The 15,260-nt window shown below is 43.3% G+C and overlaps 2 protein-coding genes across 5 annotated transcripts; one reads left to right on the top strand and one right to left on the bottom strand.

The window, feature by feature from the left end:
* Nucleotides 1-31: 31 nt before the first annotated feature.
* Nucleotides 32-4,403, top strand: pla2g12b (phospholipase A2, group XIIB). Of its 3 annotated transcripts, XM_053436206.1 has the most exons (5): nucleotides 32-957; nucleotides 1,021-1,221; nucleotides 1,673-1,761; nucleotides 2,536-2,701; nucleotides 3,571-4,403. In XM_053436206.1, the coding sequence occupies exons 1-5, from the start codon at nucleotides 150-152 to the stop codon at nucleotides 3,687-3,689; spliced, it is 1,383 nt and encodes a 460-aa protein (XP_053292181.1). In that variant the 5' UTR covers nucleotides 32-149; the 3' UTR covers nucleotides 3,690-4,403. The 3 variants fall into 3 exon arrangements, with proteins under 3 accessions (XP_053292181.1, XP_053292180.1, XP_053292179.1); XM_053436205.1 differs by having other exon boundaries at nucleotides 32-1,221; nucleotides 1,673-1,749; XM_053436204.1 differs by having other exon boundaries at nucleotides 32-1,221.
* Nucleotides 3,849-14,055, bottom strand: oit3 (oncoprotein induced transcript 3). 2 transcript variants are annotated; one of them, XM_053436202.1, is made up of 9 exons: nucleotides 13,894-14,055; nucleotides 11,191-11,565; nucleotides 10,998-11,108; nucleotides 9,489-9,611; nucleotides 9,270-9,392; nucleotides 8,053-8,213; nucleotides 7,489-7,901; nucleotides 5,593-5,692; nucleotides 3,849-5,421 (listed from the first exon to the last, which is right to left on the bottom strand). In XM_053436202.1, the coding sequence occupies exons 1-9, from the start codon at nucleotides 13,949-13,951 to the stop codon at nucleotides 5,269-5,271; spliced, it is 1,617 nt and encodes a 538-aa protein (XP_053292177.1). In that variant the 5' UTR covers nucleotides 13,952-14,055; the 3' UTR covers nucleotides 3,849-5,268. The 2 variants fall into 2 exon arrangements, with proteins under 2 accessions (XP_053292177.1, XP_053292178.1); XM_053436203.1 differs by having other exon boundaries at nucleotides 13,900-14,051.
* Between the last annotated feature and the right edge of the window lie 1,205 nt (nucleotides 14,056-15,260).

Below are 15,260 nucleotides of genomic sequence, written 5' to 3'. Positions count from 1 at the left end.
CTGGGACCTAATCACAGGTCAAAGTCTGCTCTCTGGCTGACGGCTGACAGAGACACCAGTGGCACAGTGTGTTTTTGTCCCTCACTGCCTGACAACACCTCGTCCTGCCTGGAGCTTCCTCTGCCTGGATTGCCACCCACTTCAACGCCATGCTGCTTCGGAATGTCGCCCTGCTTCTCCTTTGCACGTCTGTTGCCATGTGTGCCACTTTAGGCCACTACCTGGTTAAGACAAAGGTGGTGGAGGTGGAGAAGACAGTGGAGGAGGACGCCCCTGTTCTAAACTCAGCTGCTGTTAGTGATGCTGTTGTTGAAGCTGCCTCTGTGGATGCAGCTGAAGAAGATGTAGCTGCTGCTGCAGTGGAACCAGAGGATGATGCTCCGGCAGCTGAAGAGGCTGAAGAAATACTCGCAGTGGATCAACCAGTAGCTGACAACAATGAAGTGGATGTCCTCTTAGCAGATGGTGCCACTGCTGAAGAGCCGGGGGCAGACGGTGACGTGCTAGCCGGAGACATCCATGCTGTGGAGGCCCTCACTGAGGAGGTTGTCACCCAGGAACAACCTCACTTGGGGGACGACACTGCTGTGGAGGCCCTCGCTGAGGAGGCTCTCACCCAGGAACAACCTCCCTCGGGAGACGACACTGCTGTGGAGGCCCTCGCTGAGGAGGCTCTCACCCAGGAACAACCTCCCTCGGGAGACGACACTGCTGTGGAGGCCCTCGCTGAGGAGGTTGTCACCCAGGAACAACCTCCCTTGGGAGACGACACTGCTGTGGAGGCCCTCGCTGAGGAGGTTGTCACCCAGGAACAACCTCCTTTGGGAGACGACATTGCTGTTGAGGCCCTCGCTGAGGAGGCTCTCACCCAGGAACAACCTCCCTCGGGAGACGACACTGCTGTGGAGGCCCTCGCTGAGGAGGCCTTCGCTGAGGAGGCTCTCACCCAGGAACAACCTCCCTCCCGAGACATCCCTGCTGTTGAGGCCCTCGCTGAGGAGGCTCTCACCCAGGAACAACCTCCCCCGGAGGAGGAGGGGAACGAGATCACACCGGTCCAGACAAAGCCATCCCTGGACAGACCCTCAGCTAATGAAGATAAAAGCAGTTGGGGCTTCAACTCGCTTAGGAGTAGTTTCCAGACGGTGCACGGATACTTTGACTCCCTGGTGGAGCTGGTGGGGGGTCGCGATGGTGTGTGCCAGTACCGCTGCAGACATGGTAAGACCGAGGAGATCCCTCAAATTAACTTAGAGTTAAGAAATCTCTGGTGTCCTTAAGGAGACACAGAGACAGATGGATGTTCAGGTTTTTCTAAAGTAGGACTTCCAGTCATTATTGTGTTGTCTACATGCAATGTGTTTATTTGCTCAGCTCACTTAAACTCTCAGATTGAATCAATCCTTCTGTCAGTTTATCAACCACTAATGTCTCGATCCAAGATAACGTGCTCGACCATGAAGCTGCTGATACTGAAACCTGCCTGTGCTCTGTTTATCAGTCTGTCCCTACAGTTACCCAATCAATACTGATGTTCTCAAACAGAAGTTACATCTTATCTGTGAAGAGATCACGCCTAAGAACACAGATATCCTGTGACTGGGCGAACCTGATGACATTACTTTGTTCACAATTACATATTCAGCTCATCTTTTTGGTTTTGTTCTTTTAGGAGATACTCCTCAGCCTCGTGCCGGCTACCAGATCCCGGAGCCCAATGGCTGCAGCTCGTCTCTGGTGGGATTCCAGGTGAATGATGCTGTAGGTGGCCTGTTCGAAGCACCAACAGCCCAGAACTACACCATTAAACCCATATAACACATTCATACTAGCACAACTAATTAGCAGGACAGGGGCAGATCCAGGGGTGGCCAGCTGAAATCTGAGGGGCTCCTAAAGTGACCCTGTCCTGTCCTGTTTGTTTTTTTAACAAACTAGTTGTTTACTAACAAAACTAACAATTAATATATCAATTTCGTATGAGTTCACATTATGTGACTAGCTGGCGGTAGGGGGTCACACACTACACAATCTATCCCCAGGAAGAACCCCCCCGACTGGTCGCAGAACTATGTTAAGTCCCGCAAAGAGACACGGTTAATCTGGTGATCATCCTGCTATAGAAAGACACATCCAGCTAGAGGAGGTGAAACTCTTCAGTGGACGCTAGTTCAAAACAGAACAAGTTCAAGAGAGAAAAAAGAAAGAAACTGCTACCCTGAGTCCGGAAGGTTTTTAATCTTTTTTTTTTTTCTGTCCAAACCCTGATTCTGTGTTATCTCTTGCTCTTTGATTGGCTGGAGTTGGCTTGAGTCGTCGCAGACTCCGACAAGATTTCCAGCAAGTTGGAAATCTGATTGGAACGATGAACCTCCCAAATCTTGCTGAAGACTTATCACATAGTGAACTCAGCGCCAATCAGGACATATAACTGACTGGTCTATGTAAATTGTGGACCCTTCATGGCCCCTGATTTAGAAAAAGGCTAGATCTATTACTGCTGCACTGACACGATCAAGTTCTTTCTTTTCACAGCTCGACCTCGGGGTCCCCGCCATGACAAAATGCTGCGACCAGCTCGACATGTGCTACGACACTTGCGGCACGAGCAAGTCCGACTGTGACGCTTTGTTTCGCTCGTGTCTGCTCGACATCTGCTCTGACCTCAGGAAGAGCCTGGGCTTTGTGTCGCAGGTACAAGGTGAGAAGATTGCAACTAGTTACTTCTCCCCTTTTCTTGACTTTGTACTGTGGCAGAATATCAGTGGTGGACACTAACTAAGTACATTTGCTCAAGTAGGTAGTTGTACTTTAGGTTTTTATAACTTTCTACTCCATCCCTTGATTTTAGAAGAGAGATTGTACTTTTAGCTCCACTACCATTGTCTGACAGCTTTAGTTACTTTTCAGAAGTCAGTAAACCATATGTCTCCAGATGTGTTGATGTTGAATGTTTGTAATAAACTAAAGGATCAACTTTATGTTGAGAAAATTCTGAATCAACCCTTTAAAAACTTTTTGGATCAGCTTGAATTTGAACCGTGACAAAAAACTGACGATGCATTTTCAAGCTGATCCTAAAGGTTTTTAAACTCTGTTTTTCTGAGCTCATGAATAGTGGACACGGTTCCTCTATGTGTAGATCTTAAAGAATATTATGTATAAACTATTCCACAGTTAATATAGTAGTTAAAAGGAGAGAGAAACAACTTCAGCAGTAACAACATATACGCAGCAGCAATATGAATCCAAAAACATCAGAGAGAATGGCAAAACATTAAAGTGCACTTTTATTTCTTATACTTGATGTAGAAGCTTAAAGTACCTTAAAATGACAATAATAAAGTACATCTTACTTTACTACTTTTACTCAAGTAAGGTTTTGAATGTGGGACTTTTACTTGTAGAGGAGTATTTTCAAAGGATCTGAATATTTCTCGACCACGCAAATATATATAAGGTGTTATGAATATGATCATCAGTAAGAACATCCCGTACAGTTCTGCGTAATAACTCTGCCTCCCTTCTTCTTCCTCTTTCTTTTTTCCCCTCTCTCTCTTCTCCTCTCAGCCTGTGACTCCATGGCTGACGTCCTCCACAACACAGTGGGGACTCTGGGCTGCAGGCCCTACATGAACAGCCAGAGGGCAGCGTGCGTCTGCGTGGACGAGGAGCGGGATGAACTGTGATACAGAAAACTTTGGACGACCCCTGCATGGACACTTTCACGAGCAAATAACCAGACTCATTAGCAGCAGATTATTCTGGGTATTTATAGGTTTTCAAAGAGAAGATATTTATCATGAGTAAGAATTTTAAAGAAAAATCACACATGGAAAATGCTGATGAACAGTTTCTTGGGTTTTATTCATAGAAATTAAGTTTCTGGATGTGACTATCAGAAACGTAACGAACCACTCATGCATATTACACTCTCGAAAGTTCATTTTCATTTCATTTTTAGGCCATATTGTGGTCTGTATAACTCCATTACCATAAATTACTCCAAACAAATTTCCTGATGGGGAGGATATTGCAGTTGGATTAATTTGGTCTAGACAGAGACACAGGATCGTTATTATGGCACATGTGGTTCATTGTGTGTATTGCTATTTGACTTTTATTACACTAGTTTGCTCAAACCTCAAGTCTAAGTCAGATAAAATGTGACGCCTATTACTGTTATACTGAGTTAATGTTGGATGTAAGTTATTTGTGTGTTATTTGTTATTTTGTATAAATAAATACACGACTAATTGCAGATTAACTGACGTGATTAATTCTAGATTAACTGTCAGGGTGATGAAGCAGGGAGATGCATAATTTTCAGGCAAAGTGCTCCGACATCTCTTTTCCGCCATGCTGTAATGGGTGACATGCTCCCCAGCCAGTGATTATACAGAGCAGATGAGTCCAACAAAAAAGAAAAAGACGCATCTTTGGATGTATCACATGCATTTTTCCAAGTCAGTGCATGATGTGAAATATAAACCACTTTCAGAAGTCCACTAAATATTTAAGCCATAATCAAGCCTGAGAAATGCCTGAAAGTGTGACCCAGAAAAACATCCTTCATGCTGCAGTTGTTACAAATGATCTGTGGCCCCTCAGAATGATTTCTAATAGAAATGCCATTCACTCTAATGTCAGTAAATTGTGCTGCCAGGCAAAGTGGATGAGACGCACAAACTCGCATGCATTAAATAGAAAGTGAGTGATCGAGAGTGATGTGAGGGACACTGGAGGTGGAGAAGAGAGGAGTGTGTATATCTGCATGTATATGTGTATATGTGGGGTTTTAAATGATACTCTGTGTCTGTGTGTACATACCAAATAAAATGATCTCCTGGCCTGAGCAACTGGGTTGAATATTGGGGAGTTAAAGTCAAATATATATATACAATTATTATTTCTTATCAATTAATAGTAGTTGTTTATCAGTATGATGAAGTTTAGTATGTCCATACTGACAAATACTTATATGTATATGTCCACAGGTGACAGGGTGAATTTCAACAGGTTAACAAAAACGTAAGAAACTGGGTGAACTGGTGCATTTCTGGTACTGTGAACTTCAAATTCAAAATTGCAAGTTACGAGCGTTAACTAGTTCATTTTTTATCTTTGAGAACTGAACTTTGAGTTTGCTCTTTTTTGGTGAACTTTGAACGAAGCTGGATACAACCCTCCCGCCTGTCGATATATAACGTTCTATACGCTGCTGGCCTGTTCCCATGCTGTGTTTCTGGGTGTGTGTTAGCATCATGACTAAGGCAGGATGAAGATGGGGCCTCCAGTGAGCGTGTGCTGCTCCTGAGGGTCACTGGTCCGTGCCTCCCGTCGGACACGTCCTCGACAGCGCTGAGCACAGCGGGAGTCTCCTGCCCCACACACTAACACCTGACAGTGGAGGAACACTTGCTGTAGACAGAGGAAAATAAAGAATATTTACAGCAGAGATAGAGAAAAATGGCATGTGAGGATACTGCTAATGCACTTCAGTCATGGGCAAAGTCTTTATATTATACAGACATAGGCCCACACACACACACACACTTGCCGCCTGGCTCCCAGAATGCTCGTTGTACTCACTTGGTTGTCCTTGCCGATGAACTTGAAGACGGGGACCTGGAAGTGTTTAGAGAGCTGGTCCTTTGACGTGTACTGTGTCACCGCCTCATCAGAGATGCACCTGAGCAGGGAGACAAAGAGGGAACGTTCAATTCAATCTGGTTTGTAAAGCGCCAATCATAATATCCATCACCTCAAGGGACTTCACATAATAAGGTCAAGACTTTAAAAATTGTAGAGAAACCCAACAGTTCCCACAATGAGCAGCACTTTGGCGACTGTTGAGAGAAAAACTCCCTCATTTAGTGGGAGAAACCTCGAGCAGAACCAGACTCAACGTGGGCGGCCAGTTGAGGTGAGCAGGGGAAAATGGGAAGGAGAGGACAGATGGGTGGTAAAGAGGGGAGAGAAGAGAGAGAAGAGAGAGAAGAGAGAGAAGAGAGAGAGAGATGGGGGAGGGAGAGGAGAAGATAGAGACAGACCAGGAACAGTACTGCACCATCAAATTTCAGCTCTGACTAGTTATACTGAAAACAATAAGAGTGTAAAGATGTTATTAATGATAAATAAAGCCATATAGGCAGGTGAGATCTCAACACAGTGCTCAGTGACCCGTATGTATTTCTAGCAAGCCACTTCATTAAGTTTAGCCGGCCCAAGGCTTTGAAACTCGGCTGTATTCTAATAGGAAATCCTGAGAACAGATCACAGCCCTGCTCTGTCTTGGTGTCCAGGGAGCTGCCCGATCAACTCTTACTCTGGATCCAGGGACGAAATGGTTTGCCAGAACTAAGTGTTCCCCAGATAACGAGGACGCTTCGATTTTTCTACCCAAAAACATGATTGTTTTCTTTCCACATTAATCAGAGTATGAGGCCAGGGGCATTTTTCATTTGACATTTCTTTCAAGGAGTGGTTGATTTCCTGTCCTATAACTGTCAAGCAGCTGTTGCTGAGCCTTTGTGCAAACGCCGCAGCCGGGTCGGATCCATGACATTTATTATAAGAAGTATTAATTTTGGACAACTACAAGGGATTCTGGTGTTTATGGGAAAATATTAAAAAGTCATACTGCAGCAGTTTTTTAGTGTCTGCATAAGCAGGACACTTTATAGGGTAGGTTAATCCAAATATTAAAAAAGCACTTATTTTAGAACTGAACCATGCAGTTTTATTTTTATTTGTTCAGGTTATTTACTGAGATTTAATAATACGATGGAGGTTGAAGGGGTTTCATTGGCGGAGCTCACAACAATGTCAAATTATTAACAATGTTATTATTATACTTTAAAAATGATTAACCACGTTTCTCCAGAAGAAAAAGTCCACGTACCATGTGGAAAATGTACAATAACTTATATACACAGCTGCTACTTTGATTTTACACTTACTTCCTCTAATTTATATAGTAATGTACTAAATATTTTCCTATATTTAGCTCTTTTACTTAATTAAAATGTTTCTCTCTTTTTTTTCTTTGTCTTTCTCTATATTCTCAATGATTTTGCTCTTATTGCACTGCAGAGCTGACCTGTGTTTCTTGTCCAACACTTTTCATTTTACCACTGACCCTGCGTTAACTTACATATTACAAATAAAACTTGAAACTAATATATGCACGAGTATTAGAGCCATATAGTAGAAAACAACAGTTATATTTTTGAGAATAAAATTGTAATATAATGGAGAGAAAAGATTTTGTGGCCCTGAACTCTATTTTAGTAATAGGAGCTCATTGTCGAAGATTATGGAGAAATAGGTTTAACATGACCCATCACTGTCCGTGTAGTAGATTCTTATTTTTAGAAAAAAAGTGCATCAGACTAAAAGTAAAAACAGTACCACATGTAAATGATGATTCAGCAGTGTTGTTATGTCACGATGAGTTGTGGCCTTTCAACAGATAAAACTATTCACCCATCTTTGATGAGGTAATACTTGAGTGCCTGGTCAGCTTTGGGGCCTGGTGTGGCAAAGCAGCTCTCCACCAGCGCCGAGAGGCCCTCCAGTCTCTCTTTGGGCTCCACCCCGAAGAACAGCGAGTCGTGCAGGCGGAGCTGCGGTGGCGTGTGGTAGGACTCTGAGAACTCAGCGTTCTTGAAGAGCTCCAGGGAGAAGGGGAAGACGCCCTCGCTGTGGCCTGCCAGCTGCAGGGCTGAGCTGCGCAGACTTGCCTGGTATCCGTCCGACACGTGGTACTCCCTGGGGAACTCGCAGGTGACTGGGAGCACCAACTTGCTGGTGCGGACGATCAAGTCTCTGCTGCTACCGGGGCTGCTCTTGGGAAGGCCTGTCACCAGGTTGGTCCCCACAATCTTGTCGTCTGTCACCTGAGGGTCAACATTCACCTCACTTTTAATAGCTTTCCCACTGACAGCCTCACACGACACACTTCTGAAATACACTGAAATTAAAATTGAATTATTCCCTTAACTGTCGAGGCCTGTGCACATTCAAGAATTCCAACTTAACGTCTCTGACCTCCACAGTGGTGCCGCAGGTCTTCAGGCTGAAGTTGAGATTGATGTGTGTGCCGTTGGAGACGCCGCGACAAGATGAGTTGGACAAGAAGAGCTCCAGTCCCTCTACAAGGTCCTTAGGGACAGACACAGTAATAGAGCTGGACTCACACTGGACTGGCACTGCAGGAAAGAAACACATGTATCATGACACTGTGCATGGATGTAATAACAAGGGTCAGCAGCACAGCCATGGGACTGGGTGAAAACATAACGCACAACCTGAATTACAGCTGCATAAAAAAACTGTAAAGGCAAAGCTGGAGAGGCAGTAAAGAAAAGTTAAGAAATATTTAGTTGACAGAAAAACTAAGTTATACCAGCCTGACTCTAACCTGAATTATTGGATTTTGTTGAAACTAAATTATCATCGTAAGAGTGGTAGCAAGATGATTAATCAATTACTTGATTGATTAAGGAGTTCGGTCATGTCTTAAGAAAAACTACTGGACCAATTTCCACAAAACTTTGGTGAAGAATCAGGTATGGAGTGAAGGAAGAAACCATTCAAGATGTTCCTCTTTTGTTAACATTGTGAGATAGAAATGATTTGTTGATCAAAGGAAAATTAATCTGCAGTAATTTTCTAAGATTAGATTCAATATCAAAGCCTCTGTTTGGCCAAATGACTAAATGGATGCAGTGTCTCATTTCCTGAAAAGGACGACTGTAGCAAAGTATTGATCAGTCGTCTTCTCATCAGGCCAGTAATCCACCGCTAATATAATCCTCCCTGAAAGATATATAATCAGCATTATGTTAGAAATATAACTTATGGCCTGAGGGAAATCCATTCTTGTCAAATCTCTACTATCCGGAGCGTCCTTTCAGATTAATGCAAGCATGTAACCAAGATTGATCTTGCTTCACTGTGTGATTGATTATGTAACTGCAGCATCTACCTTTCTAACTCTAACACACACACACACACACACACACACACACACACACACACACACACACACACACACACACACACAGACAGACAGACACACACACACACACACACACACACACACGCACACACACACACACACACACACACACACACACACACAGACAGACAGACACACACACACACACACACACACACACACGCACACACACACACACACACACACACACAGACAAACACACACAGACACACACACACAGACACACACACACACACACACTGACCCTGACACGTGCGTTTATCCTCTCCCAGATCCAGCCCTCTGGGACACTGACACTGATAGGAGTCCAGCAGCGAGGAGCAGCCATGGGTGCAGCCTCCATTGTTCACGTGGCAGCCTGCTATCTCTGCACAAGGCCACACGGAGAAAAGAAGAAGACATTGAAGAACACAGTGGGCTCCCCTGATTGGTTTAAGTATCTCAAGTGGGGTGTCATATGTACCTCTGCAGTGGTGTCCGTCCTCATCCAGCACGCGGCCCGGCCCACACTCACAGCGCCTGGACCCCTTGGTGTTCACACACAACTCGGCACAGCCGCCATTGCCCTTCTCACACTCATTCACATCTGAACACAGGACATGCAAAACAGCGGGGTCAGATATATTCACTTAGTGTTTTCAGGAAAGAGGAGGATAAATCAACAAAAAGGACTTCAAAACAGATTTCATAATACTGAGCAGACCTGGTAAAAAATATGTGTTGATATGATGGATTACATAAAAGGAGAGAAAAGAGTGAGAGTGTGACACAGTGAGGAGAAAGAGGGAGTGAGTATGGAGAAAAGAGAAAGTTATTTCTGAGACAGGGAGAGGAAGATTTGGTTGATGGTTGAATAATGAGATAATATCAGGTCTCACGCTGGCTATAGACTCCCCCTGCACGCTCGTCACCGATCATTAGGTGTACCATCCCGCACGCACGCACACACGCATGCACGCACGCACGCACGCACACACACACACACGAACACACATACACACACACACACACACACACACACACACACACACACACACACACTCGTAGGTCTTGTTTGGGGACATTACCTTCATATCCTGGAGACTTAACCTACACCAAAACATATCCACTACACTTCTGCAACTGAGTAAAGAGAGATGAGTAATACCTAGACCAAACACACACACACACACACACACACACACACACACACACAGACACACACACACACACACACACAAACATACACACATTTACAGAATATGCCCATTGGCATGAGATCAAATGACTGTAGTAGAAGTCATGAGGTTGTGGTACACTGGAGTGATGTTTGTAAGAACAGACACTGGAGGAGCTAATTTGAATATGATTTGATTTTAATGTAAAAGTATTCATTCACGTCAGGTAGTGTGTGAAAGATACAGTCAAGCAGAAAGCTTTCTAAAAGCAGGGGCGTTACAGAAGGATGGGCAAAGAATGGCTGTATACTGTAAACACAGCATAGGGCCACCTAGCTCACCTGTATCGAACGGCATTTCTGTAACATCAACTATTCATATGCATATCCATTTTATATCATTAAAAGTTAAATACTACCCATGTAAAAATCAATTCAAATGAAGGTGATGGATGGTGCCGATGGAGTGATACTGATGCTGATGAAGACTGTGAGGTGCAGCTGAAAGCTCCAGAAAAGCTGCAGTCAGAGATATGTAAACATATCTTTATGCACTTTGCTGTTTGCACTAATTACTTTCTCACTTTTTTTTGTCTTTGCTAGTTCTGCCCCATTTTGAAGTCAAGTAAATGTGGATATTTGATTAATAGAAATATGAAAACATGAATGTAATTTTCAAAATAATAGGTGATGACTTGAATCTCATTGTTTTTCTAAAACCTTTTCCAACCTGCCCACCCCCTGTTCTCTCCTCTTATCTTTGACTGTTGCACAATTGATCTGTCCCCTCCCTTCCTCCCTGTGGGTCTGTCTCACCCAGGCACGTTTGTCTGTCCGGTCCCAGCTCAGTTCCAGGAGCACAGCGGCAGTCCGACTCCGGACAACTGGGACCTGCACAGTCCACCTCATCGCAGATATCATAAAAATCTGTGGAACACATTTGCAGGACAGGGAAATGAAAACCAATGCAAATTCATGATTTTAATATTTTTGCATATCATACACTCACGGCCACAGTACACGTGGAAGCAGACTGATGGTCTGGGCAGGCGGTACACAAAGTATCCCCCGACGCAGGCCTTCACGTCTACACTGGCATTCCACTGGCAGCAGTTGTCGTTGTAGCTGGCACACACTTGGAGGGTGATAATGCCGTCATTGGGTTGAGGGTGGCTGCCGTTGAGCCAGACGGGAGCGTGGGTGCCACAGTGATTCTCAGGGACGCAGAAGGTGGGCATGGCATCTCCGGCCATGCCAGTGAAGCGGTACCATTCTCCGGACATGTGGCTGTCACACATCGGCACGCCGGAGGACTTGTTAACGTGGTAATCTGTGTTCCTCCAGGGTTCGTTCAGGCTGATGTAGGCCGAGCACGGGTCCAATGCTGAGGCAAGAGGGTGGGAGGAGAATAATGGAACAAGAAAAACTATAAACATGATGTAAATGGGCGATTTGAAATAGGTTAGAAAGGAACGGCTGGACAAAGAGTAGGGACACAGTGCAGCCATAGAGAGTAGCTCTATGAGGAGTTGGTTGGGCTCGTTCTTTTTTTTCACCTAGAACAACATTCACAATAAATGTGACAATTTGTTAGGATTTTTTATTTTCTAAGCTTTTTGTGAAAAAAAAATTCTAACCAAGGAAACACTGCCAATACATTCAATGATGTGTGGCCTTTGCTCAAAGTTATAGAGTTTACAGGGAACTTAAACGTGCGCCTCACTGGATGTTGGATATATAATTGGTTCCTTGATTTGTGGCCTTTTTTTGGCCCCTGATTTAGGAAAGATCCTACATCTGCCACTTCTTCCCTGGACAGGGTTTGACATACAGAGACAAACAACCGCTCACGCTAATATTTACCTCTTCAATCCAGAGTCTTGACTGAATCTAATCCCAATCTGCATTAACATGCAAACACCACACAGAAAGGCCGGAACAGAAATCTCTGAAATAACATTATCTGCATGGCTAAATACCATTAGATGTGATTTTGTGTGATATTTTAGAGAAATTACCCTTTAGTAGTGACGCTAATTCCAGGAAACACCATTAGTTACTTCGGGGAGGTGTAAAATGTCAGCTCAGTGCATAGACAAGCTATTAATCTTCTCTTGTGCCGTAAGTCAAACACTCGGACCTCCATGATAAACTCAAACACAGTCAATTCTAATTGAACTGAAAGCCAACAAACCGTCCACAAACGGCTCTTTATCCTGAACTGTCTGTCTGGTGACTCTTTTCACTACGGACGGATTGTGCCGAATCAGGAGAACAACTGAACGAGCCGAGTAAACAAGGTGCAGCAAAACAATCAATGGCCTCTCGCTTCTTCAGGCCCTGTCAACAGTTTAATTAAGAGGTGGATGTGAAACGAATTGAAAGGAAGAAGACGTGAGCTGATGATGGTGATGGGCAAAGTGGTCCAGAGAGAGAGAGAGAGAGAGTTGTCTGGGATGAAGACACAGCAGGAGGTTGAACATTTAGTGACACTTTAGTGGAGCAGTAACCACCACTCTATAGGCTTTCCATTTAGTTGGATTGCTCCGCATAGACATCCCATATTAACACTGTTACTCATACTTCGAATGAAAATAACTTTCCGTGTGATCACTAATGGACTTGACATTTACTGTGACAATAACTGTTCCTCATTCTGTAGCTAAAGTAAACATGAAAACACACAAACACGTATTCCACATTACGGCTGAGTCAAATTAACTGATAGCACCTTGGATCTTGAACGCTACGTAAACACATTTGTGTGCCATGGGACTAATTTTACGACCATAAATGATTTAATCCACTAATGGACAAGTCCGTCTTGTCACGACGTGCTGCTCCAGTAAAAGCAGAGGGATCAGTCTGGGGACTCACAGAATAAATGACCGGTTTTGGAGACTTACAACTGAGTGGGGCAGAGGACACAGCTGACTCATGTGGGTGTATGTACATGGAGGCGTTAAATCTTCCAGATGGAGCTTGAATAGCTTAATATGGCTATTAAGGGAATGTTGTGCAGTGTTTTACTTGTGTCAGACGCCTGCATCTTATCTGTACAGATGAAGATGAAGATGATGAAGAACCAACCTTATTGTTCTTATTATAGTTGCAACAACAGTAATGTTAATAGCAATACTAATAAGTTGGTGATGTTCTCTATTTATCTTGTCCTCATCGAATTGTACTCAAACAACACATCAGTGATCTAATGCTGCAAAAAAGTAGTCACCATTTTTCGACCATCTGATATATCTTTCTCTTGAGTGACATTATTGTTTTTTGCATCAATCCCACATATTCATCTTGCTGCTGTGGGATCAATTATGTATTAATCAAAAGTTTAGAATAGTCCAAAAGACATACAATCAGTATCCAGAAACTTTAGGAAATGTACATATTTATTTATTTATATATTTGTTAAATTGTTTTACTTTTCCATATTAAGTAGAACAAATTTGACTTGGTGCAGAGTGTTATAAATAAACAAGGAAGGCCAAAAGTATTGAAAAATTTACAAATACATTCTCAAAATGTGTCTTTTCGTTTGACTTGTACACAAAAGAGTGTAGTCTCTGCTTTATCCTTTAATCTATAGTAAATAGGAAAGGAAAAATAGTAGCAAAGAGGAATTTTGTAAACACACAGATTAGACTCAAACAATAAATAATCCTAAAACTAGGAAATGCTACTTAGGAAATGTTGCACTCACCTTTACCTGCAACAGCAAGAAGCTCCTGCAGCAGACTGATCATCACCAGAATAATCATGATGTGTGTAAATATTTAAATGAAAGATACCAGGAGCTCAGTGTGGATGTTTGTGTGCCTGCAGCCTCTCTGGTTCATCCTCAGAGGAAGTCTGTCTTTAATAGGCACCTCTTATCTACATGAGTCATATTGTCATGTCTCTTTCCCACCTTGACCTTTCAACTTCTGCTCCCCAAATCCAGTAACAGGACGGACAATCCTCCCATTGTCTCACACTGAAGACTTCTCATATTCCACTCCAGTGCTTAAATTTTGTTTTGCTATCATGCTGAGTAAAAGGTTGTGTGGGGTTTATTACACGTCTAAATGTCCATCTCGTTTTTTCTTATCCTATGTGATTTAACGGGCATGATAATACGAGCAATGATCTAATCTCCAGAAGCATTAAACCGATCTAATTAATCTGCTTAGTGTCGTGCTGGGGTTTCCTTCACTTCAAGGATTCGGCGGGGTCGGCAGTCAGGATTTACCAGAGTTGACTGAGACCTTCGGCGAGGACACGCGTTGCTAGTGGAGTAAACGTGTTCTCATCTAGCTCATTACTTGACTACCATGTACAAGGCCTGAAACTTCATTTAGAAACTGTCCACACTAACCTGATGCTTGCACTTTTCACTTCTAATATGTAATTAAATCAATGGAGGCAATAATCCACAAGGCTTTTAGGAGAAATGAGGTGGAACACGCCATTCTTTATTCGGGATTAAGTTAGGCCTCATGGCAGATTCAATCAGCACCATGTGTGGTAGTAAAGTCACACAGAACCTACTGTATATATTTATGTTTTTAACAGCCCCCTTCTTTTTCCATTTTGTTTAACTTTGCTCGAAATTGCAGCTCAATGTGGTTTTCAGAGATTCAGAGAACTTTTATTGAAAAAGTCAGCTGGTAATAGCTCCAGCTTCACTCGCAAAAGATAAGTGCTATAGATATCCACGTGAAAATGTTTTGGGTTCTTCCTTGTGTCATGCCCTCCATAACATTTAAAAATCCATAGAGTAGTTTTTATGTAATGCTTCAGACTTAGACACAACCTCCTAGGTGGATGTAATAGGATTTAAAGGAAAATCATTTACATTTTCTATTACCTATTTTTAGACTTTCAGATTTGCAGCCTGCCGCTTCACGTGGCTATTGTACACAGACAGTTTATCTCCACAGGTCTATCTTATAGGATGTCCTGTGCAGGGAGAGCTGGAGGCCAAGGAGAGACGGAGGAGGTGGTCAAGACCTTGAAAAGAAGCATGTTGTAAATATCTGCACTACGTCTATTAATCACAGAGAGAACAACAGAAAACTGCAAGTGGAC

The sequence above is a fragment of the Pleuronectes platessa genome, chromosome 12 (assembly GCF_947347685.1).
Source record: "Pleuronectes platessa chromosome 12, fPlePla1.1, whole genome shotgun sequence".
Lineage (NCBI taxonomy): Eukaryota > Metazoa > Chordata > Actinopteri > Pleuronectiformes > Pleuronectidae > Pleuronectes > Pleuronectes platessa.
This window is presented reverse-complemented; position numbering and strand designations above follow the sequence as displayed.